At 58.4% G+C, this 23436-nt stretch overlaps 8 protein-coding genes across 8 annotated transcripts; 4 read left to right on the forward strand and 4 right to left on the reverse strand.

Annotated features, from left to right (window-relative positions):
• The first annotated feature begins 1197 nt into the window (after window positions 1–1197).
• Window positions 1198–2864, forward strand: BJ171DRAFT_229382 (immunoglobulin E-set). The gene is made up of 2 exons (XM_053106542.1): window positions 1198–1482; window positions 2351–2864. Exons 1-2 carry the CDS (start codon window positions 1285–1287, stop codon window positions 2525–2527), a joined length of 375 nt encoding a protein of 124 aa, XP_052962848.1. The 5' UTR covers window positions 1198–1284; the 3' UTR covers window positions 2528–2864.
• Window positions 2865–4953: 2089 nt separating this feature from the next.
• Window positions 4954–8346, forward strand: BJ171DRAFT_585984 (uncharacterized protein; the record flags this gene model as incomplete). Its single annotated transcript, XM_053114392.1, has 2 exons — window positions 4954–5088; window positions 5266–8346. 2 exons carry the CDS (start codon window positions 4954–4956, stop codon window positions 8344–8346), a joined length of 3216 nt encoding a protein of 1071 aa, XP_052962849.1.
• Window positions 8347–8473: 127 nt separating this feature from the next.
• BJ171DRAFT_229390 (uncharacterized protein) lies at window positions 8474–9343 on the forward strand. Its single transcript, XM_053106544.1, has one exon. It carries the CDS (start codon window positions 8601–8603, stop codon window positions 9228–9230), a length of 630 nt encoding a protein of 209 aa, XP_052962850.1. The 5' UTR covers window positions 8474–8600; the 3' UTR covers window positions 9231–9343.
• On the reverse strand, window positions 9344–12464 carry BJ171DRAFT_229389 (adaptor complex AP-3 domain-containing protein). Its single transcript, XM_053106543.1, has 10 exons — window positions 12300–12464; window positions 11737–11999; window positions 11494–11585; window positions 11221–11353; window positions 10865–11117; window positions 10352–10585; window positions 10116–10227; window positions 9867–9986; window positions 9593–9706; window positions 9344–9349 (listed from the first exon to the last, which is right to left on the reverse strand). The coding sequence occupies exons 1-9, from the start codon at window positions 12371–12373 to the stop codon at window positions 9701–9703; spliced, it is 1287 nt and encodes a 428-aa protein (XP_052962851.1). The 5' UTR covers window positions 12374–12464; the 3' UTR covers window positions 9344–9349; window positions 9593–9700.
• BJ171DRAFT_229411 (uncharacterized protein) lies at window positions 12465–13235 on the reverse strand. Its single transcript, XM_053106545.1, has one exon. The coding sequence runs from the start codon at window positions 13118–13120 to the stop codon at window positions 12557–12559; it is 564 nt and encodes a 187-aa protein (XP_052962852.1). The 5' UTR covers window positions 13121–13235; the 3' UTR covers window positions 12465–12556.
• Window positions 13236–13756: 521 nt separating this feature from the next.
• On the forward strand, window positions 13757–15451 carry BJ171DRAFT_229473 (uncharacterized protein). The gene is made up of 2 exons (XM_053106546.1): window positions 13757–14995; window positions 15164–15451. The coding sequence occupies exon 1, from the start codon at window positions 13921–13923 to the stop codon at window positions 14962–14964; it is 1044 nt and encodes a 347-aa protein (XP_052962853.1). The 5' UTR covers window positions 13757–13920; the 3' UTR covers window positions 14965–14995; window positions 15164–15451.
• A 198-nt stretch (window positions 15452–15649) lies between these two features.
• Window positions 15650–21025, reverse strand: BJ171DRAFT_585987 (Thimet oligopeptidase; the record flags this gene model as incomplete). The annotated part of the gene is made up of 19 exons (XM_053114393.1): window positions 15650–15728; window positions 15876–15990; window positions 16148–16174; window positions 16346–16456; window positions 16716–16908; window positions 17171–17262; window positions 17529–17590; window positions 17898–17985; window positions 18165–18335; window positions 18478–18565; window positions 18788–18847; window positions 18986–19060; window positions 19219–19293; window positions 19493–19522; window positions 19592–19683; window positions 19905–19989; window positions 20135–20458; window positions 20549–20651; window positions 20793–21025. 19 exons carry the CDS (start codon window positions 21023–21025, stop codon window positions 15650–15652), a joined length of 2103 nt encoding a protein of 700 aa, XP_052962854.1.
• A 401-nt stretch (window positions 21026–21426) lies between these two features.
• Window positions 21427–23361, reverse strand: BJ171DRAFT_521492 (adenylate kinase-domain-containing protein). Its single transcript, XM_053112481.1, has 4 exons — window positions 23147–23361; window positions 22789–22892; window positions 22417–22685; window positions 21427–22058 (listed from the first exon to the last, which is right to left on the reverse strand). Exons 1-4 carry the CDS (start codon window positions 23211–23213, stop codon window positions 21809–21811), a joined length of 690 nt encoding a protein of 229 aa, XP_052962855.1. The 5' UTR covers window positions 23214–23361; the 3' UTR covers window positions 21427–21808.
• Between the last annotated feature and the right edge of the window lie 75 nt (window positions 23362–23436).

Here is a 23436-nt window from a genome sequence, read left to right on the forward strand (position 1 = left end):
CGCATCGCTGACATCGCACATCGCACATCGCACATCGCACATCGCACATCGCACATCGCACATCGCACATCGCATCGAATGCTTGGCTGCGGCCAGAGGGCGAGGATCAGGATCCAGTGATTCAGGTGCCGTGGCCCGAGCGGGCTGGACCGGGTCCGAGTCTCCGAGCAGACAGACACCGCAGTCAGAGTCAGGATGAGTCGGGGGTTGGTGTCGATTGATGTTTTGTGTTGATGTTTCGTGGTGATTGATGTTGGTGTTTTGTCGAACTTGATGTCGATTGGTGTTGGTATTTGTCTAACTTGATGTCGATTGGTGTTGGTGTTTTGTAGTATTTGATGTCGATATTGCAGGAGTTGGTGTCTATTCTCTATCGACAACAGACACATCCTCATTTCATCCTCCCTCCCGGCTGCACCGCACCATCGTTCGCCAATCGCACTGCCAGTGTCGTGCGCTCGCTTGCGCCATCGCAGATCCACTCAGCCCCCGGGCTACAAACACCATGTTTCTTCCACACTCCCCACCAGCCCCATGCATATCTCACCAGCCCCACGCAACGCTCCCGTCTGCTCAATCACCGTCGCACCCGTCCTCCCCGCGCTCGCCGTCGATCGGCCGGTGCTCGCCGGCAGCCACCCGTCCATCGCCGACGTCACTAGTCCCTTCGAGGCCAAACGCTGCCTGCCCTCTGGCCGATTCCACTTTGCCTCGTTGTTTGTGTTGTCGCCACTGCCTCCATCGGTCAAGGTTGGCCCGGCAGCGCTCTCGGCCATCGGCTGGCCCGCTGCTGCTGCATCGTTGATGCAGACACGCGAATACACCGTCGCCTCGCCAATCGCATCGTATTGCAGCCGTTATCGGTTTGTTTGTGTAAAGTGGGCTTGCTGTCCGGGCTGTTATCTGAGCGCTATCGGCCCCCATCTGCAGTCCGATACGTCTGCATTCCCCCTGTAGGGTGCTGCTATAAAGCCACTCCCCCCCTGGTTGATTCTGCCCCGACCGACCGACTCCTCCCACCATCTCTCCGTCTGGGAGATCCTGCAATTCGCACACCCAGCAGCCCCCGCTCTCCAATTTGTCTCTGCCCACCCCTTCGCGCATCGTCGTGCCTGTGCACCTGCGACCCCTGCGCCTCTGCCTTCCCACTCAGGCTCCGATCGTGCTCCGAACCTCCTGCACCCCTGCCCGACGCAGCGCCCGGCTCGGCACACCGATCCCCTTCCTCCCCCGTCCTGCATCTCTCTTCCTTCCTTTGCTCCGCCCAGGCTCATCTCGATCGCCATGGACTCAAAGTGCTTGCAGATCCAGACCGATCGCTATCTGGCCCGGCCCGTCAACTCGCGCCCCTCGCCACGGAGCCCAAGATCGGCCACATCCTCCGACTCGACCCACTCGAACTCGTCCGTCAGGATTGTCCCGTTCCGGTGGGTCCACGGCGGTAGAAGAGTCATTCTGACGGGCGACTTTGACGACTGGAAGGTACGTACGGCTCCCATCTGTGCTGATCAATCGTCCGTGGGAGAGCTGGGGATATGTGCTGTATTATGGATACCAGTGCACGAGGACAGAACAGAACAGGACAGGACAGGGCAGGTCTGCGATCACATGCGGACCGGCCCATGGACATGGACAAGAGCAGGAGCTTGTACTGGACCGAGCCGATACGGAACGTGGAACCGGATCGCCTGAGACGAGAAGCTCCGATATGGGCCTTGGAGGGCAACCAGCAGCCCGAATCGGCGCCGGTAATGAGGCAAATCGGACGAGATCGTCCAATCCATGGCCCAGGGAAGCCTTATCCGGCCGAGGGAGACAGCTCCGCCTCGACAATCCAGCCGCCCGCAAAACGCACGTTCGAGACGATCATGCGGAGGCACTTTCAATTCCTTCCCCCTCTCCCTTCGCTCCTGACCTGGGCCAACGCAAGGCGTCTGTACTGAAGAAAAGAAACAGCACATGCCTCCGCCGAGCGGTTCAATGGGCAGAGCGGCCTCCGGTGCACGAATCCGATCGCGAGGCGGATACCGGCGGGACGAACGATCCGCCCCCGCCCGTCGCTCCGTCCCTTGGCGGTCGAGATCAGCCCATCCCAATGGCGCCAAACGACGGCTCTCGTGGGCAGCTGGATTCGCACGCCGTCTTCGCCCACCCACCCTCAGCTGCGATCGAGGCAGAGCAGGGGGCTGAGGCATCATGGGAGTGGCCGCTTGTTGTTGGGGGGGGGCTATGGGAAAGATATCTGGTCGGAGGCATAGTGCTCGTCGTTCCCATGAGATACCGCGGTCCTCCATATCACTAACATTTGGACCGCCAATCGATCTTGGCGTCCCTGCTCCTTCTGCCACAGCAAAAGATCGAAATGACCGAGGTCTACGATGGAGAATTCGAGGCGTACTTGCAGCTCGATCGCTCGCGCCCTTGGCAGTTCAAGTTTCTCGTGGACGGCCAGTGGAGATGCGCCCTTGACCAGAACACATGCTATGACCAGCACGGGATGGTGAACAACGTCCTGAACCCAGAGTAATGGCCCCTGGACCACTCGGCGGTCGCTTGTCATTTCAGCCTCTGCTCAGTCCATCTCCATCTCCATCTCCATCTCCATCTCCATCTCCATCTCCATCTCCATCTCCATCTCCATGTTGCTGACCTTGCCCCTTCTTCGCTCGTGTTCGTTGGCTGCCGTTCCCTGGCAGCGGCCATGAGGCCGGCTCGAGTGCAACCGAGTCGAGTATGTACTCAGTCCCTGTAGTCTTGCATATTGAGTGGGAGTATACCTGTGTTGCAAAGGCCGATACCCTCTATGGCTTGATGGTTTAGTGTTGACAAACCGATGAAATAGGATACTGTTTACAGCAAGCCCCAAATTGAAAACGAGAGATCCTGTGATGGGCCAGGCGTGTCGCTTTTCTCTGGGTCTCCTTTTCAAGCCCACCCATCGTCGAGCCGGCTGCCGCTCTGATCCACCACCACCTGCAGTCACTGAAGAGACCAATTTGCCTCAGGGTGATGCAATCGAGTCGATGCCACCATACCATCATGCCACATACCATCATACCACCATGCCATAAGCAATGCAGCACATTGTATTCTGAGGGCTGTGTGGCCCCATTTCACACGGTCGGCTTCAAAGACCGCCAAGCGCTGCCACATGACTCGGTCGCATGCCTGCCACATGCCTGCCGCATGCCGAGATCTGCGAGGGCCAGGACTGACTCTACATCGTCGGACGACAGCGAGAGGGGGAGGAGGGAGAGGGTCTGTCCTGACACTCACGGACTTTCCTCGGGATCCACTCGCAGGGAGGGCTGTCATGAGTTCACCCGGGGCAGAGTCGGTTTGGCGCCCAAGTCGGAAGGGGGAGTGTGCGGGTCATATATTGCACTCTCGTGGATGGGTGTCGCCGACACACGCAACCGCAAGTCGAGCACGAGACAATGTCATAGACACCCCATGAGACAGAAGTAGTGTATTCCATGGGATTATGCCAATAGACATTCCGCGATACAATTTAATAGACATCCCATGATGCAGAGCAGTAAATACCATAAAATGCAAACAGCGCTCCCCATATAACCCAAGCAGCAATCAGTAGATGGTATTGATGGATGGTTTTACTTGCAACACATCGCCATTCTCACGCCATCGACACTCCCCATCGCCCGACTCGCCCTCGCGCTCTTCGGTTCACACCATCAACTGTTCCTCCTCTGTCCGCCGTTGGTAATAGCATCCAATGTGACCTTTCTCACCCCAGGTGACCCCTCCCGCCCGCAGCGAGCCCTCCGCTGTCCTCCCCTCGTCGCCCGACTGTTCTCGCCAGCACTCCCCCCAACCGTTCCCGCCGCCACGACAGCCCGCCCCGCCTCTCCGCCCGCTCGGCCTGGGGTTTCCTCGCACCCTGCCCTTCTTTCCCTCCCTTTTTCTTGATTCAACCGCTCCCCTCCCCCTTCCCTGCACCTTCCGGCCACATCGTCCTACCGCCAGCCACCCCCTGGTGGTTTTCCAGCTCAGCTCGGCGTCGTGGAACCATCCATCGCGTTTTTGGGCATATTGAACCTTGCTCCCTTTGTCCCCAGGGCACCTTCGTATCCACCGTCCCGGATCTGAGGCTCCTCCCCTCCCCTTCTCACTCCCTTCCCATCCCTTCCCGCGTCCTGCCTGGCCCGACACACTTCCCGCTCATCCATCTAATTCGACCGGCTTCATATTGCAGCGCCGGTCTTGGTCTTGGTCCTCGGCCGCTTTCTCCTCTCCCTCTGGTCGCAACATCGCTCTTGCCGAGAGGGCTCTGTCTCCTCCAGAAGGCCTGCAGCGTTCGTCTCCGGGGTAAAGAACCAGTCCTTGGTCAAGGCAAGCTGCCGCTTTGTCGATATTGTGCTCGTCCCCCCCCCCTCACACACAGCATCAGCCTGCTGCATGCTGTAGAGCCATCTTCTGGGCCGGTGGCCATACCCAGCAGAGAGCCCGGCAGAAGGCACTGCTAGCTCGGTGGGGTTAGGTGTTTGGGAGGCCACTGGTTCGCGGCGGTCCATTCGAGCTCGAGCTATTTCCTGCCGTTTCCTCCCAAGGCAGTGCAGGAGAACCGCACATGTCCCCATGCGGATGTCGGATGTCGGATGCAGATGCAGATGCAGATGGAGGAAGCATTGGCGGGGCAGAGCGGACCCGCTGGCCAGTCGGTGCCATCACTATCGCAGCCACTCATCCGCAATTCATCCCCCCACACCTGCTCTCGCTTCCTGGACTCGTTACAGCTCTCCTCTGCTGCATCAATCTCTCTCGTATCCACGGCTCCCCAAGTCCAGCACCCAGCGGCCCCGAAATAACCCTCGTCGGGATTGGTGTCATCCCAATCAATCATCGAGACCGATTCCACCCATCCATCCGTCCATCCATTCATTCGCTCATCCATCCACCCGTCCATCCATTCATTCACATCCGGCCTGCACCATGACCGTTACCTTGGTCGATCTCGTCAAGTCGCTCGCCGATCCCAGCTTTAACCCAAGCCGGCTCACCATCTCTCAGCTGTCGTCCATCCTCTCTCAGTTCGACGTTCCTCTGCCAGCAACAAAGGCAAAGAAGGTATCGAGTCTCATGCATGAATGCTTACATGCTTACATGCATGAATGCTTACATGCTTACATGCATACATGCTTACATGCTTCCCTCCTTCATCTCGTCGCGGTCATTCGTGTCGGCTTGCTGCCCATCGCCACTGTCGTCTAACCACCACCCATCTGTGTCGTCCTGGCTTGCAAGGACACCTATCTCGAGCTCTTTCACCAGTACGACATTATCCACAAAGCCCGCATCCGCATCGAGACAATGGCCTGCATGACGCCCTCCACCGCCGGCATCACCATCGTCAGCGGCGACGGGCAAGAGTTTACCCTGCGGCCCTCGCTGTCGCCTTCCGAGATATTTGGAGAGCGGGAGAGTGGCCTCGACAAGTTCTCCGACAGCCAGAAGCGGCTCCTCAGCCAGCATGTCCCTCGATCCAACAAACCCGCTGCGGCATCAGCAGCATCAGCAGCAAATCCCAGGGTCGCTTCGGAGAGCACCTCGCCCGCCCCGGCCCCATCCAAGCCCGTCTCAGGCACTTCACGGTCTTTTCCTGCCGTCCGGATCGTCTCCGACATGGCTTCGGGCGATAGCAACGACCACCTGATCCGGCCGCACCAGTCCGAGCCTCACACATCCGTTGGGACGCCAGGCCCCCGGATCTCGATCGACACTCGTTCACCGACCTTTGCGGTCGAGCAAGAGATGCGGAACGAGGAGTTCCGGCGGATGAACAAGGAGAGCCCCAATGTCAACAGCCTGATGGTCTCGTTGCGCCACGTCCACAGCGACGGGCAGGTCGACGACTTTGAGATCCTCGAGCGGGATCTGCCACAGTACTCGACCGACGGATCGTCGACGCGGTTCATGGCCACGGCTTCATCCTCGGTGGCATCGTCGGTACGTCTCCATGCCTCCTGGGGCGAAGGCCCGGACCAGGATACATCACCATGGACGGCCCACGGCGAGCCTGCCGCATCCAGTAGCGACCCTCGGATACATGCCAAGCCATATTATCAAGAGCGACACTCGATACCGCCGGCCAAGGACCGTCGCTCGCGGGCCACCGCCAATGCGCATGTGTCCTATCACGAACAAGATCCTCCCGCCAAGGGGCACCACGGTGCGACAGTGCCGCCGCCCTATTTGCCCACACCATCGCCAAGCACCCTCGTCGAGGACATTGCTCAGGACGCCGCGCGGATATCAAAGTCGAAACCGGGCGTGCGGGCCAGCGACAGCTCCGCCAGGACGGGCCACACCCTTGCCTCCAACAGCCCGGCCCCATCCTCAGGCTCGGACGGCGAGGAGGACGAGTCGTCGCCGTCGGCCGGTCCGCCCAGCGCCCATGCGTCGTCGTGGCACTTCAAGCTCAAGCGCGACACTTTCGGCCCGAGCACCCAGGCCTTCCAGGCCCTCCATACCCTCCATGAGGCCGACTCAAATCGACACTCCCCAAAGGCAGCCAAGACACGATCTCACCTGGCACCCGAGATACCCAAGTCCAAGCCCACGCCTGCATCCGTACCCGTGCCCGAACCCGCCCCGGTGCAGTCCGACAAGTGTCGGAGGGCCAAGCCTGGTAAGCTTGTCGAGCCGGACTCTGTCGACAGCCAGCCGCGCATCACCCCGCTCCCACCGCCAATGCGTCCTCTGTTTGTCCACTCGACCCCAGAACACGACGACGACGACACCATCTACGACTCGGACGACATTTCCTTCTCCAGCGAGAATGTGTTTCAGTCGGGCGCAAAGCCCGCGGCCCGCGTGGATGGCGCCGGTCGCTCCCATACCCCCCTCAAGAAGAGCCGCCCGCAAGAAAGCTCCGTTCACCATACCCCTACGCCTAGTAGCAGCAGCAATCATGGAAGCAACTCTGGCACACACGCCGGCCCGGTCCATGTCATTGCCCACACCCGAGCTAACATTAATGCCGGCTCGAGCCCAAGTACCGGCGCCAGCACCCATTGCGGAGCCTACCCCGGAACCAGCCAGGGCAGCTCGTCGACCTCCAAGAGCCACTCGCAGCCTGCGGGGTCGCCCGTGCCATCGGAACGACCACGGCCACAACCAGCTCCACTCGAGGCTCCAAAACCTGGATTTCTCTCGCCATGGCCCGTCAAACAGCCTGCGACCAGCGCTGCGACAACAAGGTCTCCTCTCGCCAGCCCTCAGCTTCCGTCGGTCGCTCCCGTCGCTGCCTTCTCGACCACGACTCAGCCCCCGACACCGAAAAGGCCAGTCGCAGCCCGATGTGATACCTCTCCCCAGACCGAATGCGAGCCCAACCAAAGCCCCCGCATATCGCCGCAGTCCACCCAGGTCTTTATCGAGAAATGGGACGGCAATCCTCGCCAGCGACGACGGGGCCCCATCCTGAGTCCCAGCTACTCGCTCGGTCGGCTCTCGGACTTGCTTGGATCGACCAAACGGCCACCGGTCTTGGCAGGCCGGTCGTCCTCGTGTCTGGAACAATCCGTCAAGTTCGGGGTTGCGCTGATGCTTGTTGCTGTGCTGGGATCTGCGCTGGGGCTGTACTTTTTGCGCGACCCGCTGATGCACTACTGCCCATCCGGGTCGGTGCAAGAGTCCAACTGCATGCCCTGTCCCAAATTCGCCCACTGCAGCGGCGGCTTGGTCCGGAGCTGCCAGGGCTTGGAGTCGTCGGGCCGGCGGCCTGCCTCGCAACTGCATGTCCAGGCGATCCATCGGTCGTGGGTCCGGAGTCTGTTCTACCCGAACTTTGTCGAATATGCCTGCGTTCCGAACCAGCATGACTCGCCGTCGTCCTCGTCGTCCTCGTCGTCATCATCGTCCTCGTCGTCCTCGTCGTCATCGTCGCCTACGCAAGAGCTCGTGCTGGGCTGGACGCGCATCTCAACCGCATGGATCCTGAACCTGAACGCCGCGACCGTGGCAGCGGCCCTGGGCACTGTCTTCGTGGTTGCAGCCATGTCCATACGCTACCAGCAGTACCACCGGAATCAGCGGCACCAAGAAGAGCTGCAGGTGATCAAGCGCATGATCGGCTTGATCATGACCCACCTCAAGAACGAGCGCGACCGCGGCAGCGCCGAGGGGCTCAATCCCGACTCGCTCTTCAAGACCTTGATGGGGTCGATGCTGGCGTCAGAGCTCGATCAGCACCCAAAGACGCACACCCGCCTCTGGAAGATCATCAAGATGGAGCTGATTGAGCGGCACGGCGTCGAAGAGATTATCGTCGTTCGGGACAGTGGAAACACTGTGTGCGTACACTGGACGCTGAAGCGGCCGTGAAACCCACGACAAGGGTGGGAGGAGGTGGGGGGAGGAGGGCAGTGGACCAGGAAACCAGTCGTTCCTCCCCCCTCTCCCAGGGGTCTTCTGCTGCGTCTGAGCAATTTGGCACAACTCCTGAATCTCGCAGTCCAATCTTGTAACGTTCCCGGCGACCCTGTTTCTCGAGGAAGGGAAGGGGGGGGGCGTCAACCTAGGCAGCGGAGACCAACAGTCCCTGCCTTGATCAGATCGGAACTGAAGCCTCGAGCAAGATGGAAACAACGGGAACCCACAGTCAAAAGGCCATCACGACTGCGCCAGCCAGAGCGGGCGTCGCTGAACATGTGGGCAGCGACCTCGACCTGGCCCCGGCGGCTCGATTGGGTTGGTGTCGACGGATTGCGGGAAGTCAAGCTTGTACTTTGGTGACAGATCCATCGCCAAACACACGGCATTGGTCGCGATCAAGCGGGGGGCCTTCGTCTCGACTTCCAGACTCAAGCTATCGCCTCTTCTGTTCCTTGCAAATCGAAATGGGCTCTCTCACTCTCTATTTTTCCTCCTACTGCTCTCTTCATCTGCATCTGCATCTTGATCTTCATCTTCAAGGTCCTCTGTCTGCATCCTGTCATGTGTGCTTCTCTCCCTTCCTGTTTGCTCTCCCCGCAGCTTCGGTGCTTTCGTTATTTGCTCACGGACACCAAAGCCACCGCCGCCATAACACACGCACGCACATACACATTTTTGCATCTGCATCTTCATCGGCCATAAGCACACATCCACCCTTTTCACTCGCTTTCTCTCTTTCTCATTTTCTCACTTACACACACACTCTCACTCGCCGCGTTCTTTCCATTTCATTCTCAGTACAGTTCTTTTCCTTCTTGTTGCTATTCCCGTGATTGTGGCTCTGAATGCATGGTTCCTTCTCACACAAAGCCAGAAAGGAATCCATGCATCGCAGGGGAGGGGGACAGCAGCTCCAGTTGTCAAACGGCTCTATTATAGCACAACTCGACCTCTGAGGAAGGCGCAGGCAGGAGAAATGAAGTTGGAGCGAGGGCAAGCGCGGAGACAAGGCAAGGGGATGAGTAAGGGACATTCAAATGTGGGAACGAGGGAATGCTGCGAGCCTCCTCCGTTTTCTCCTTCCCCACTCCCCATTCCCCATCCCCACACAAGTGACATAGTAACGGAGACGCAAGGCGAGTGCAGGACCCAAAGTGGGGCCCCGTCGCAGCAGTCACGACGACGGATATCAGACCAGGAGCGACGGGGGCCGGATGAGAGACGAGGGTGTCCATCGGTGAGGATCGCACTGTGACCGACGAGATCAGAGTGGAATCCTCCAAAGCCAGGGCCGCCGAGGCGTTCAGAACTGTGAAGAGAAAGCAGCCAGAGGCACGCGATGCGGGTCGCGAAGTCAGTCTCTGTAACGACCACAGTCCTCTGCACAGGGTGGATGCCGCCGACAGGGGCTTGCTCTTGCACGACGAACGCCGTCTCGCAACCTTGGACAGCAAAGCCTCGCCACTCACCCGGATCTGATAGGATCCGGCCTTGGTCATGTAGCGGACCCATTTGACGCTGGGGTAGTTGCTCTTCTCGAAGATCTTGAGGAATCGGACCATCAACCCAGATGCCGTGAACATCAGGACCTGCAGCGTTCGAGTGCGATGTATTGGAGACGAGATATGCATCGTGGTGTGAGTACGTATGGCACGGGATGTGCACATGGAGCATCCGGCGAGCTGCCGTCGATAGGACCGTCCTGCATGACTTTGCACCTGGAAGTCCAGTGTGATCGGAGGCCGCGACCAGGGCTTCGTGTTGGTTGTGACGGTCAGCTCAGCCTCGGCGCCCAAGAGATATTCCTGCTGTCCCTGGAACTTTGAGATTCTGGGGGGGGGGTATCGATACAACAAGCAGCGTGGCAGTCAGGTGCCGATTCCATTCAAAAGATTGTCACGTTTCAAAGCAGCACCAGAGACCTCTCCTCTGCGTCCGCCCGCAGAATACGCACTTCCAGATGAAGCAGTTCTCGCTGCCGTTGTATTTGGCTTTGCCGCTAGTCACTCGGATCTTGGTGCTTGCCGTGTTGGTGGGGACGGGGATGCACACCACAATGTTTTGGGCAAAGACCTTGCTCGAGAACTGGGAGCGCACCGAGACCTTGAACTCGACCCTTGTCTTGGAGACCTCGTTGACAACGGCGTGCACTCGGAACGGAAGGTTGATGTTTTCGGTCGTTCGATACCTGGATGGTTGTGGCAGGCAGGTCAGAACCGGGGGGGGGAAGAGTGTCTCCGGCAAGGAAGATTGCAGCGAGCATGCGACGAGCGACTGAGATGATGTGCCCCCGAGAGAATCGGCCGGTGCCAATCAAGTATCGACCGCCGTCGCTTCATCAGGGCGGGACCAGCCGCGAAGCTGCCTTCAACTCATAGCCACGGCCTGTATCCATGAGTCGCAGAGACACCCACAACCCGAATGCGCATCCGCGGATGATCTCGGCGCACCCTGCACACTCGCATACTTCATGAGCTCAAACTCTCCGTCGGGCGGAATAAAGCTGATCGTTCGGTTCGAGTCGAAGCTGGTCAAGCGGACGCACTGGTGGAACTGGCAGTCATCCAGCTCGACGGCACCGCTCTGTTTGACGTTGGGGGTGACCTTGCCTTCCTTTTCCAGCAGCACTCTGTCGTTCAGGCCAAACTTGCACTCGGGCATGCCAGACAGGTAGGCCCGCATCAGCAGCTGGCCAGACACATCGGCTCGCAGAATGGTGCCTGTGATTTGCAGAGTCAGACAATGTCAGCTGCGAGCAGCGACGGCTTGTTTGTGCACATTACACGGCGGCCGGCTCTGCGGCTGCGATGCATAAGTGCTTACCCTTGGCACTCATGAGCAGATTGACGCTTTCGATGACGTCCAAGAAGGCCTCGTTCTTGCGGTACTTGATATCAGGCCGTCTCCACGGCACCGCACCCGTCGCCTGGATGGCAATCTTGGAGCCCTCCATTTTCTATTCAGCGCAATCGGCAAACTCGGGGTCAGAGGCACATTGCAGCGGAGGAGGATCGGGACGCGATGGCATTTGCGGAAGATGTGGACAACGAAAGCACTCTGTCCGCGCAATCTGGCTCTTCGGCGGCAGGCTCGTACCATGGCCATCTCGGACTTGACGCCCTCGGTAGTGATGAACATCTTGAGCGTCTCATACTCGGTGTTTTGGGGGTATCCGAAATCGCAGACCTCTATCGGAACGCAGGAATATCCCAGACGATCCGTTCGGGCGAGACAGGAGCAATAGCTGTGAGCACAGCCGATCCTTGAGCCGCTGCAGTCAATCGGCGGCCTCGGACTGGCTGTGTGGGTTTGCTCGGGACCGACGGACCATGGTCTCACCATCAAGGAGCTCGTAAATCAGAGCAAAGTTGTTCTTGACCGCCTCCTCGTCCAGCTTGCCGAAATAGGACTTGCCAAGGTTCAGGATCTTGTAGAGAAACTCAAAGACCAGAGCGGCGTTGGCGTTGAGCTTCGAGACGCCGACGATGAAGATGTTTTCGTTGCGAACGTGGAAGAATGAGGTGGATCCCAGCGTGGTGATGGGCGAGCGGACATCGGTCGAGGCGATGACGTGGATCCGGAAGAGATCCGAGAACGAGCGCCTGTATTCGCGTATCGGCAGGACGGTGGATGGCATCGCTCGAGTTAGAACAGCCCGACCAGGCGACAACAGGCCGATGGAGGCGTGTCGTCAACGAGCAATCCGCCCCCCAAGGCAAAGAGGGGTGCAGCTCGGTCAGACCCGCTCGGCCAGGCTCAGATTGGCTCTGCAGCTGATACGCGGGATGGAGCAGTGGGTACTTGATGCTCTCGTGAATGCGGCGAAGCGTAATGCCCGTTGTAAGAACGCCGTCGCCGGGGCAGGGCTGACAGGGGCGAGAGTGGGGAGACTCGATGCATACTTGATATCCGAGCGATAGAGACGCGAAATCAGGACCTCGCCCTTGGCGTTGAAGAAGAAGATGCCACTGAGCATGGTGGTGAGGCGGGCAGGCTGCAGATGAGCGAGGTCGGCGGCAGCGGAGGGACGGGCGATGCGAGCGCTGGATGTGGATGGGATGGAGGAGGAGATGGAGGACGAGGAAGGGACAAAAGCGCAAGGGGTGCCGAGAAGAGAGGGGGGCCGAGAGCCAGCGAGAGCGTCTCGGTGGGTGTTCGCTCAGGCCGGGAACGAACATGACAGCCGCAGATCGATGACATGCAGATCGATGGCGTGCAGCGACCATCCTCCAATGCGAGCTTGGATGGTGCAGATGGCTGCAGCAAAGTGGGAGCTAAGGTGATCAACTTGATGTACACAAGGTGGTGAGGACTGCATGATGGAGGGCGATGCGCTGGTTGGCTGGCACTGTCCACGAACCCGAGTGCGTCCAATGCAACGACATCCCAGACATCCCGCCCGAATCGGTGTCGGAGAGACCAGCAAGTATCCTCGCAAGCAGTGAATCGTATTGTCATCCACTGTCGGTCTCGCTTTGCACACACAGCTCGCGGTCTCGCTTTGCACGCATAGCTCGCGACCAAGACAGCCGAGCAGGCCGGCTGGGATGAAACATGACAAAGAATCACACCGCTTGGAGGCGAGACAGCTTCCCGGAGTAAAGTGCATGAGGCTCCAGTGACGACCCAGTTGGACTAGCTCGGTTTCTTGGTCTCGAGGAGGACATGCAGATCGCCGTTTGGTCCTGTACTCTTGGACCGTCCTATCGATGGATAAATGCATCAGGCGCCAGAGAAGCGGCAAGCACGATGGCCCCGTTTCGGTTTGGGTTTGCTGGAAACGGACTGAGGGGTGGATTGATGCCCTTGGCTCAGACCAGGTCAGATTATCTGTGGAGGCATTTCGTCTGACACACCCTTTCCCATGACCCAAATGCGATCCGCCAACCTTGATGGCTTCCTTGGGCAATCAAATGGTGCTGACCGAGCCGATCGGCAACAAGCAGAGGCAGGATGTCCTTGTCCCGGTGCTGCACAGCGTGGGCTTCACCGAATCTGCCTCTGCAGCCAGGCGACTTGCACATCGGCAGCGCGGCGATGCGCGATATCCAGTTGCATCGCGGGCCAGCGATATCGCACGGCGATGCTGCGAATGAGGACACAGCACACCACCGATACCGCATATCGCTGATACCGCATATCACGGATATTGCACATCAATATCATCAGCAAGCATACACCGCCCCCCACGTGCGCGCTCTCCGCTGCTGCGCTTGCCGGTCCCGTGGACCACAAGGGTCTCCGGGCCAATCGGCGCGCGCGGACGCCCGCGGGGTCGCACAGCGACGCCCAACAAAGCTGTGGCGGTGCATCCTCGCCCCTTATATCGGTCTCCGCCGCCCGTCCCAAATCGCTCTTCGTTTCCTCCATCCTGCCACCAGCACTTGCCGCCAGCACTTCCGTCTCGCCTTCTTGGTATCCATCCTCGAAGTATTCAACACCATCGTTGTATTCAACACCATCGTTGTATTCGATACACTCTCCGTCCTCACCTCTGCCTCCTCCGCATCTCCCATCACCGCCATGAGCGACGCTCCCCTTGATCTCACCTTGCCCCCGGACGCCAATCTCTCGCATCCATGCAACCTGGGAGCCACCTTTGACCCAACTCTGGGATACACCCCATACTGCCCGAGTGGCCAGTCGTGCTATCTCGATCGCACAGGTGTTTTCTGCCAGACCACCAACCTTTATCCGGGCTGCATCCTCACCAACCGCTTGGCAGACGCTCTCGATCTCGACAACAGCACGGCTATTCCCCATGGCACTTTTGTCGCCGTCGTCCCCGGCCAGAGCTCCTTCCTCTCCAGCGGGGAGTCTTGCTCGCTCTGCCCTGTCCCCCTCGACACTGGTATCCGCAGCTCGATCCACGCCATCTCCAACGTCGACACCACCGTCTTGGCCCTCTATTCCAACTGCAACGGCGGCCAGTTCTTTTCCCGCCCGATCGCCTCCAACTCGTCCCTCAAGAACCAGGACCCCTTCTACTGCGAGCCCGCAGACCGAGTCTGCGTCCCCGTCAAGACTCCCGGCTCCTCCTGTCTCTTCAACCTTGAATGCGACTACCCTGGCCTGTCGCACTGCGACCAGACGGGTGTCTGCGGCTCGCTCTCCTCCGCCAGCAACGGCACCAACACCAACTCCACAAATCCCGGTAACGGTGACGGCCAGAACCTCCTTCCGCCCCTTACCCCGCGGACAAAGCCCCAGGGCCTCAGCTCGACGGCCCTGTCCATCATCATTGTCTCGACCGCCTTTGGCTTCATCGTCATGGTCTTGGGCATGTACTGCCTCTTCCGCAAGATGGGTCGCCGCTCCGAAGAGCGTCGCAAGGGTGACATCCGATCCCGTCGCATCCGATCATGGTCGCGGGGTTTCGATTCTGCGAGCGGCTATGGCATGCCCGGCGCCCGAAAATCTCCTCCCCGCCCAGCCTCCCCTCCCCTGTTGTCCAGGACGTCCCACGATCAGCACAGCAGCAGCAGCAACGCCAACGCCAACGGCAACAACAGCACCGGTCCCAAAGTCACCTTTGCCCTGCCCTCTGGCGATCTTGACCAGCCTTGATTGGCTGTACTGGAGCAGCTGCTGACACAAAGTGAGTGTCCATTGCACCTCGTTGATCGGAGAGGGTCGCTCCATCATGCAGGCCGAGCACGAGACGGCTATGCCCCTCTCCGATTCCCATGTCTCGCTCGGGCCTGTACTTGCGCTGATGTTGGCGCATGCACCCATATTCATTGGTATGGTAATCATCTTTCCGTAGATATCCTGTCGCCTGCTTCCCGGGCTGGAAACACATATTTCGCCTTATATCTCTCCAGCACGAACGATCCGAGCCGCTCACGAGGTTCTGCTCGTCCAACCATCCTTGATTCCTCTCCCGTGTTTGCTCGATATCGCTGCTGCCGAGGCGCCCAAGGTGGACGCTAGATTATCCACACGGTTTTGCATTTGTCGTATTTCTGTTGTCTATTTTTCGTATTTTTTATTTTTTATTTTCTGCTGTCTGTTGTTGCCGTCGACTCAGTCAGACTCCGTTCCCCACGCACATCGCATTATTGCCACAGCCCCTGGAGTTGTGGCTGCCCTCATAGCGGCTCTACCATCCTCCACATGCCCGCCATCCCTCCGTTTCGCTCCGCCAAAACAGTATCCACTCGAGTCGTTCAATACATAAACCGATCATGGGGCGTTTGTCTGTCTCGCTTGATGCGCCGGGTGTGTATTATGTCTGAGACAACTGGCACCATCAGATTCCAAGGCGCTTGAGGAACATCCTGTCTTCTGGGCGGCGGCCCAAGAAGGACTGGATGATATCGATGCCGTTCCTGGATGGGTGGCGAACAGTGGTGGCGGTGAGAAGCGCGGAATGAGAGTCACACTCATGATGAGTCGCCTCGACGTGTTCATGCAACCCACCCGATCAACCCATCCAATCCATCTATCGTCTGATATCTGGCCGCGGGTATACACACTTGCTTCCGCCAGGGCCGAGGATCTTGTCTCGGTAAGCCCTCCCGTGGATGCCATTGAGGATATTCTCCTCGCTGAACATGGTCTCAAACAGATCCGTTGAGTAGACCTCCGACCCTATATGACATGGGCCATGCAGAGCGATGGCATCAAAGTCAGCCAGCGATGGTTGGGTGGCGTTGCCCAAAGTATCGATGCGAGGATGGTCGTTTGTGGTGGGCATCGCAGTGCCGCTGGACTACTCCCACCATCGCGATCGACTCGAATGACTTACACAGATATCCGTAGTATCCCGCATCGTCTGGGGTGAACGAGTGAACGAGTGAATGGGTGAGGGAGTAGACAAGTATGCATGATGGGTTCGGTGCGACATTGCACCAAAGCACAGCGGCCACTTCCCGTCCGAAATCGATCTGGGTCGACAGAGAGTCGCCACTTGATGGGACCAGCGATGGGATACAAAGACACTTACATCCGCCCATGATGTGGCCAAAGGTGGCTGCACCACATGTGCCTTCGATGCCCGGAATGAGGGTCACCTCAGCCATCAGCTGCTGCCACAGCGAGCGCACATCGACTGACTCTGAGAAGGTGGCCATTGCAGGTGAATCAGCCCATCCAGTGGGATCGATGTATCAGCATAGAATGGATGTTAGCAACCTCTCTAGTCAACGAAGGGTGGCTGCTGGTGTACCGGACTCTGGCGAATGAGCATGAGCCTGTGCCAATCTAGCCCCACTCCCATGGGGTCAAGCACTCGTCGGTTTGACGACAGGATAATGTGGCAACAACAGCAGCGGCTGATTCACCGCTCGGCCACTGTCCCGCCGCCACGGACTCACCATTCTCGGCCAGGCCGTGGACTCTCATGTCAAAGAGCCCAAAGAAGATCTGACGGAGGCAGTTTAGCCCCGCGTTGACGTTGCGGCTCTTGATCAGCGACTGCACGAGCTCCTGCGGGATCTTGTCGCCGGTTTGGTAGTGGCTCGAGAGTGCCGTCAGGATTCGTTCGTTCCAGCACCAATTCTCAAACATCTTTGCGGGAAAGGAAGGGCGGGGAGGGATATCAAGGCATATGAAACGTCAAACTTCGTCGATGGCAATGGGAGTGTGTCCGTGGCAGTAAAGTGAGCACGGAGAAACCCCCAGATGAACAGGAACACCATGCACCCAACACTCCAATCAGCACCATTCAAGGAACGAGCCAACAGACGCACGCTGCTTCGCGTTATGGGATAGAATTGCCGTGGGCATCTGACGCACCGCAGAGCCGCTCTCTCTTGCCTCGACCACTCACCTGCGAGGGGGTCTCAACAAAATCCCACTCGGTGTTGGTGCCGTGGAACCGAGCCCACTTGGTCTTGGAGCAGATCTCATGCATAACATGACCTGACCGAATACGATTGCATTGGGCAAGCGGAGCGTTGTTGCGGTTGTATTGATGTAACGTTGATTGATATGTTTGACGAGTAGCAGGAGATTGAGACCCATGTTAATGACGATGACAGCAATGGGATCGGATCACAGCTACCATTCGAAATCAACCATCCTCCGGTCATAAGGCGGCCGAGGCTGCACTTCGCTGCGCTGACGACGAGGAGGGTGCGAGCGAGGTGGTGGCAACAGTGTTGGGCTGGGATAGGCGCGATACAAACCGAGTTCGTGGAAATACGTGATGATTTCGCCGTGCTTCAGCAACGAAGGATATCCTGGACGACTGCGGGGTGCGTCGAGTGCACGGTGCAAAGGATATAGACGTACGATGGATCGAGGGTTCGTGTCCGGGTGAGAGAGTGGATTGATGGGCCGATAATTGGATCGATGAGTACGAATCATGAAAGGCGTGGACAGGGATCAAAGGACAGGCGTCAGACAATCGAGACACGAGGGCATGAGAGCATCGCCGAGGCGGCGATGGAACATGTCGGGTGAATGATGAGAAGGAAATAGACACGCCGGTGCTTTCCACCGCTGCCTCAATCTGATCCTTTCTCCTGATGCAGGGCAGCGCGGTGTCTACTCACGGCTTGGGGAAGTTGGCAACCATAGCCGCGACGGGGGATTGGCGCTGCTGGTCAGCGGTGAGATGGCCGGGCAGCAAGGGGAAGCATGCTGGGTATGAATGCAGTCGAAGGCACACAGGCAGGATTTAGTCATGACTTGAACAAGGTGGATAAGCCGTCGCAGCCACGGGCTCCCAGGATCGGTGTGCCCAGTCTTGCCTTTGCCCAAGAGGTAGGCCGAGGACGATGTCAGCCAGTCAACAACCACGTCCAGTGACCCAACCGTACCTGCGTGGGTGTACTTGCCGTCCCGTGGGAAGAGATCGAGGTAGAAATGACCAACGAGCTCTCCCGTGCTTGAGTCATCCACACGGATGAGCTGCACGTCCGGATGCCAGACGTGGGACTCCACAGGCACAAAGCGGACCTGGAGGATCTTCTCGTAGAGATCCAGCATGCCTTATTCGGGAGGAGGTGAGGGAAGAAACCAAGGAGCTCAGTGCAAGTGAGGAGTCGAGCAACTCGTGCAGGGAAAGGACGGGTAGCCCTTGGGCAGGCTTGTGCCGATCGAAGCATTGAGGGTCGGGGGGTGTGGACTCACCTTTGGTGACGGCGTCAAGAGAATAGTACTCTTTGATCTTCTCGTGGTCGACTTGAAACTGCTCACGAAGGAGCATGTCGCTATAGTACTGAAGGAAGAAAGCGCATTCGCAATGGCGCCGTGTGAGGATCACGTTGGAGCGAGCACAAACATTCTTGTTCCTGCCTCTTGATCCATTCGGACCCTTGTCATGAAGATACTCTGCCAACGGCCCTGCTGAGCCCGGGTTTGCGAGTCATGGCGCGCAAGTAGATATGTTGCTGTAGGCCATTGTTGCCGCTGCACGATCGACGGGCTGGCATGTGGTTACCTGCACGTCCCAAGCATGAAGCTGGCCATCGAACGCCTGTCCAAGGGCTGACTTTTCCTTCTGTACCCAGGTGAGATTGAGGGTTGCGAGGAATAGCGTGAGTGCCAGCGCTCCAGTATGGGCGATATGTACCAGAAATCGATGCAAAGTACTTTGGGATAATCGTGACCACGCTCAGTGGTGGCTCGATGAGCTTACCTGCTTCAGTTCGATCAGGGTCTGGAGCTCGCGCCGGGCAATGGGTGTGACACCTTCCCGCAGCTTGTTGAGGAACTGTGGCCAAAGGACAGAGTCAAGTATGTTCGCGATGAGCCAAGCGGCGAGACTCGATACCAGTGAGGCCAGCATCGGATTCAATGAGCCCGATCATGGCTCTAGAAACAAGCACAACTTTGGCAAGGCAGCCGCTCCATCGAACAGCAGTCTCGTACCGTCAGAACTTGCTCGGGGGTCTTTGCCATTTTGGGCTGGAGCTGGAACTCGGCGTGGCTGCTGCATCCCATAAGCTGGCGTATGTTCACAGACGGCATTAGCGATTAGTTCCAGACACTGATTGACTGCAAATATCAAATCTCCAGGAAAGTAGCCATCGCCAACCACAACCACAACCACAACCACAACCACAACCACAACCACAACCACAACCACAACCACAACCACAACCACAACCACGTCGTGTTCATTCGCAAGTCGCTCCCGACTTACCGTGGCGCACTGGTTCCGAAGTTGGATCACCTGTTGTGGTTCTGGTCAGTTCGTTCCATATCACACTTGAGCACACGACGAAGCGGAGCCACCACGCACCTCCTGCATGATGTCAATGTTTGGGGCGCATCTTGTCGAGTTGGCAATGTAGAGTCTCTTTCTCGTCTCGTCCCTCTTTGCAAGCTTCATGACTGGATATGGGCAGGTTGCGGCGGATCCAGAATGACACATGGTGCATTTGGAGATGGCCAAGGAGCAGGTGAGAAGGGCCTCCCCAGCGCGGACGACCAGGGCTGAGAGAATAGCGAGATCGGTGTGGTGGATGCGAGAAACATGCATGATACCGAGCAGAGGATGGCAAGCCCTGTCTGGCATGGTCGCATTTTGATCAGAGATAAGAGGTGATGCTGACCTGGAATAATATCCGGGTACTTCATCGTCACGATGTACTTGTCGATGCCATCCTCCGTCGCCTTTTCCAGGCCCTGCAGAAACGCCTGTCGGTGCCGGTGTTGGTTGACGGTCCAGTTGTGGGTGTCGTTGTCAGTGCGAGCGAGAAAGCAAGCAGCTCCAATACCATGCAAACACCAATATGCATCCGATTCACCATCTTGATAACAATAAACCCCACGTCCAACGCACCTCCGGAAGACCTTCCAGCTCATCACGGGTCAGCTTGACGACAGTGCGGTCATCGGCGAGATTCTTTGAGAATTCGAGGCACAGCTCCGAGATCCTCATCCGAAGCTTGCGGAGCCGGTCCTGGCGGTCCTGGCTCAGACCGAGGCCATTGCGCTCATAGTCCTGTAGTGTCTTCTCGACCAGGCGGGAGTCCTCGTCTCCGTCTGGATGTGTCTGGGCCGAGACGGGTGTCGAGAGCAGCGAGCGGTACACATCCGATCGCATCGAGATCTCGATCTGGGCCGACTGAATCTGCTGGGACACTGCAGTACTTGTCGCACGGACCTGGGTGGGAGATGGGACGGATCGCATTCGGATCTGAGCATTCATTCGTTCCCCATAGCTGCCAGCCAGATTGCATCTGTGTCGGCATACCTCGGGCTCAGTCGAGATGTGCTTGAGAAACTGGACAACCGAAAGCTCGCCAGTGATGTCGTTATCGCACTGGGCGAGCTGGCCAAAGGACGAGGAAAAGCTCCTCTGGGCCAGATCCAAGCCGGCGACGGCATCATGGGCTGTATCAAAAGGCAAGAGAAACCCCGTCGTCAGAGTGAGCAACGAGAAACGGACCGACGGACTCGGCCCAGGCAAGATCGATATGGGTTCTATTTGGAGCTACTTGCTCTTCTTTTGCAAATCGAGCGCGGATGAGGCAGCGGACTCGATTTCGGCCGGCGTGAGGTTGAACCGCAGTCGCTTGTCGATAAGGGACAGCGTGCTGCTATCCTGGGAGGCAAAGGATCGGCGAGGAGACCATGGCTGGTGTTGGGCTTGGAGCGGGAGCGAGCGGGACCAGCGAATGCTTTGACGGATGCTGGCGGTCCTGGCCTGGAGCGCTGGAACACGGATCATGGCGGCAGGGAAGTGCGAGATATGGCCCGGCTGGAGTCGGATGGACAGGATGTGCGTGGTGCCCTGCGCAGATGGTTTCGGAGAGAACGGGGAAGAGCGGGAGATGCGGGAGATGCGGGAGATGCGGGAGATGCGGGAGATGCGGGAGATTGCGGATCTGCGAGTGGTGTTGTCGCCGATCGCGAGTGGTGGCCGAGACAACACAAGCAACCGACACCAAGGACACCACCACGCACCGTACATCATGCGTTATGCCCGGCGTCTTGTCGCTGGAGACGATTGACTCTGAAGACCAGGCTGCTGCTTCGTGTCGGTGTGGAGCAGCTCACGGTTGAGTCGGAGCAGCGCATCAGCCCCAGCCGAAATGCACATCAGCGACCGCACATTCGCACAAGTGCCAGTTCGGTTGGAGCGCTGTATTTGGAGATCGAGGAGCATCCAGAGAAAGTGATGCCGTCCGAGTCTCTTTGCCCATAGCAGATGAAGCATCATAGATGGGTTGATCGATTAATTTTTCGGTCACGAGGCGAAGCGGAGGATGGACTAGCGAAACTCGCACTATCTGTCTGTGGGCGGAGGAGGAAAGGATTCAAGCGAAAGAGAGGATCGAAATGAATCATAGAAGCGGCAAGAAAGGGGCTACAGCAGTCGATCCGGGTTTTTATTAGGGGGGGTCGTTCGCTGGGTGTCTACGGGGATCAGACTGGGAGAAGGTGTGTCGGGGAGGGCAAAGTAGCATTTGGCGCTAGTGGGAGATCCCGAGAAGGACGAGACAGAGAGGCTTTAGACCTTCTCGAAGATAGCCGTCAGGCTGGCCCAGACGGTGGCCGGCGACTGGGAAGCATCCACGCCGAACCAGATGCCGCGGCGCTTGTAGTACTCGGCGACAGGGACGGTGGACTTGTGGTACGACTCGAGGCGCTTGACGAGGGTGACGGCGTTATCGTCGGAGCGCTGGATCAGGGGCTCGCCGGTGATGTCGTCCTTGCCCTTGACCTTGGGAGGGTTGAACTCGGTGTGGTAGGAGCGGCCACTGCCAAACGAGAGATCGGAGGATTGGATCAGTCAGGCGAGTTCCTTCGTGCTGCACGTACTCGGACGGACACTCGAAGAGATCGAGTGATCAAAATCGGCATTGTTGCTGGACTGACACTGCCCAGAGTCGAATGACGATCGCAAGTGGCAGATTGTCGTGTCTGAGGGTGGAAAGTGTCGCAGATCGATCCACAAGAAATACGCAGACAAAGTGCGGCTGACAGCTTCATTCCAAGAGCCACACTCGCCGATCTGACGGGATCCGACGGGATCTGACGAGACGCCATGCGATCTGATGGAGCGAGATGGCCGATTGCGATGCCGGGTACATGTGCACAAGACGCAGGGATATTCACCTGGCGGGGTGGATGAGCCGTCCAGTGATGCGCGAGACGAGGAGGGCGTCGTCGATAACAAGCTCGACAGCGCAGTCCAGCTTCTGGTTGCGCTTGATGAGCATATCGTCGAGCTTCTCGGCCTGGGGGACGGTGCGGGGGAAGCCGTCGAGGATGAAGCCGCGCTTGCACTCGGGGTTGCTCTCGAGGTTCTCGCGGATCAGGCCGATGACGATCTCATCGGAGACGAGACCACCAGACTCCATGATGGACTTTGCCTGCTTGCCGAGCTGCGGAGCACAAACAGACAAGTTGACATGTCAGAGACTGCAGTTGAGAGAACATGACGCAGCACGCAGTGACTCGGGTGGTGAGGGACTGGCGCAGTATTACTTCAGAGCCGCTGGCAACAGCAGCACGGAGCATGTCGCCGGTAGCAAGGTGGCAGGCACAGTAGGTTTCCTTGATCTTGGGAGCCTGAGTGCCCTTACCGGCACCTGGATGGTGCGCAAGAGGAGCGGGAAGCAAGTCCCCGAAGCGAGAGGCATGAGCGGCAGACCAGGGCGATACTGCGGATGCAACTTGAACAAGTGCAAGCACAGCCGGATGGCAGACAGACAAGGTCCGGAGGAGCACGGCCGGGAGCACGGCCGAGGCCGAGAACACCTTGCACAGCTCGACTGGAAGGATGGGCATGGCCGCGACGAGTCGGGGGGTTGTGTAGAAGCAGCGATGCAGCGACGATGCTCACCAGGGGGGCCCATCAGGACCATGCGGAGCTCCTTGGGAGCAGCAGGCTTGGATTCACCGGCACCCATGACGACAAGCTTCGGAAGAGCAGGAAAGATGGAGGGAGTGGGGGGAGGGAAGAGGAGATGGAGGACGAGGACGGACGGATGGATGGAAGGGCGAGGAAAAAAGACAAATGCGCGATTGCGACCAGAGCGAGACGGGCCAAACTGAGCCGAGGCGAGGCGAGAGCAGATGCCAAGACTCGGCGGGCCACAGTATTCTGTGGTCGGCAGGAGGCGAGAGAGAGCC

The sequence above is a fragment of the Polychytrium aggregatum genome (genome assembly GCF_025602895.1).
Source record: "Polychytrium aggregatum strain JEL109 chromosome Unknown BJ171scaffold_47, whole genome shotgun sequence".
Taxonomy (NCBI): Eukaryota; Fungi; Chytridiomycota; class Chytridiomycetes; order Polychytriales; genus Polychytrium; species Polychytrium aggregatum.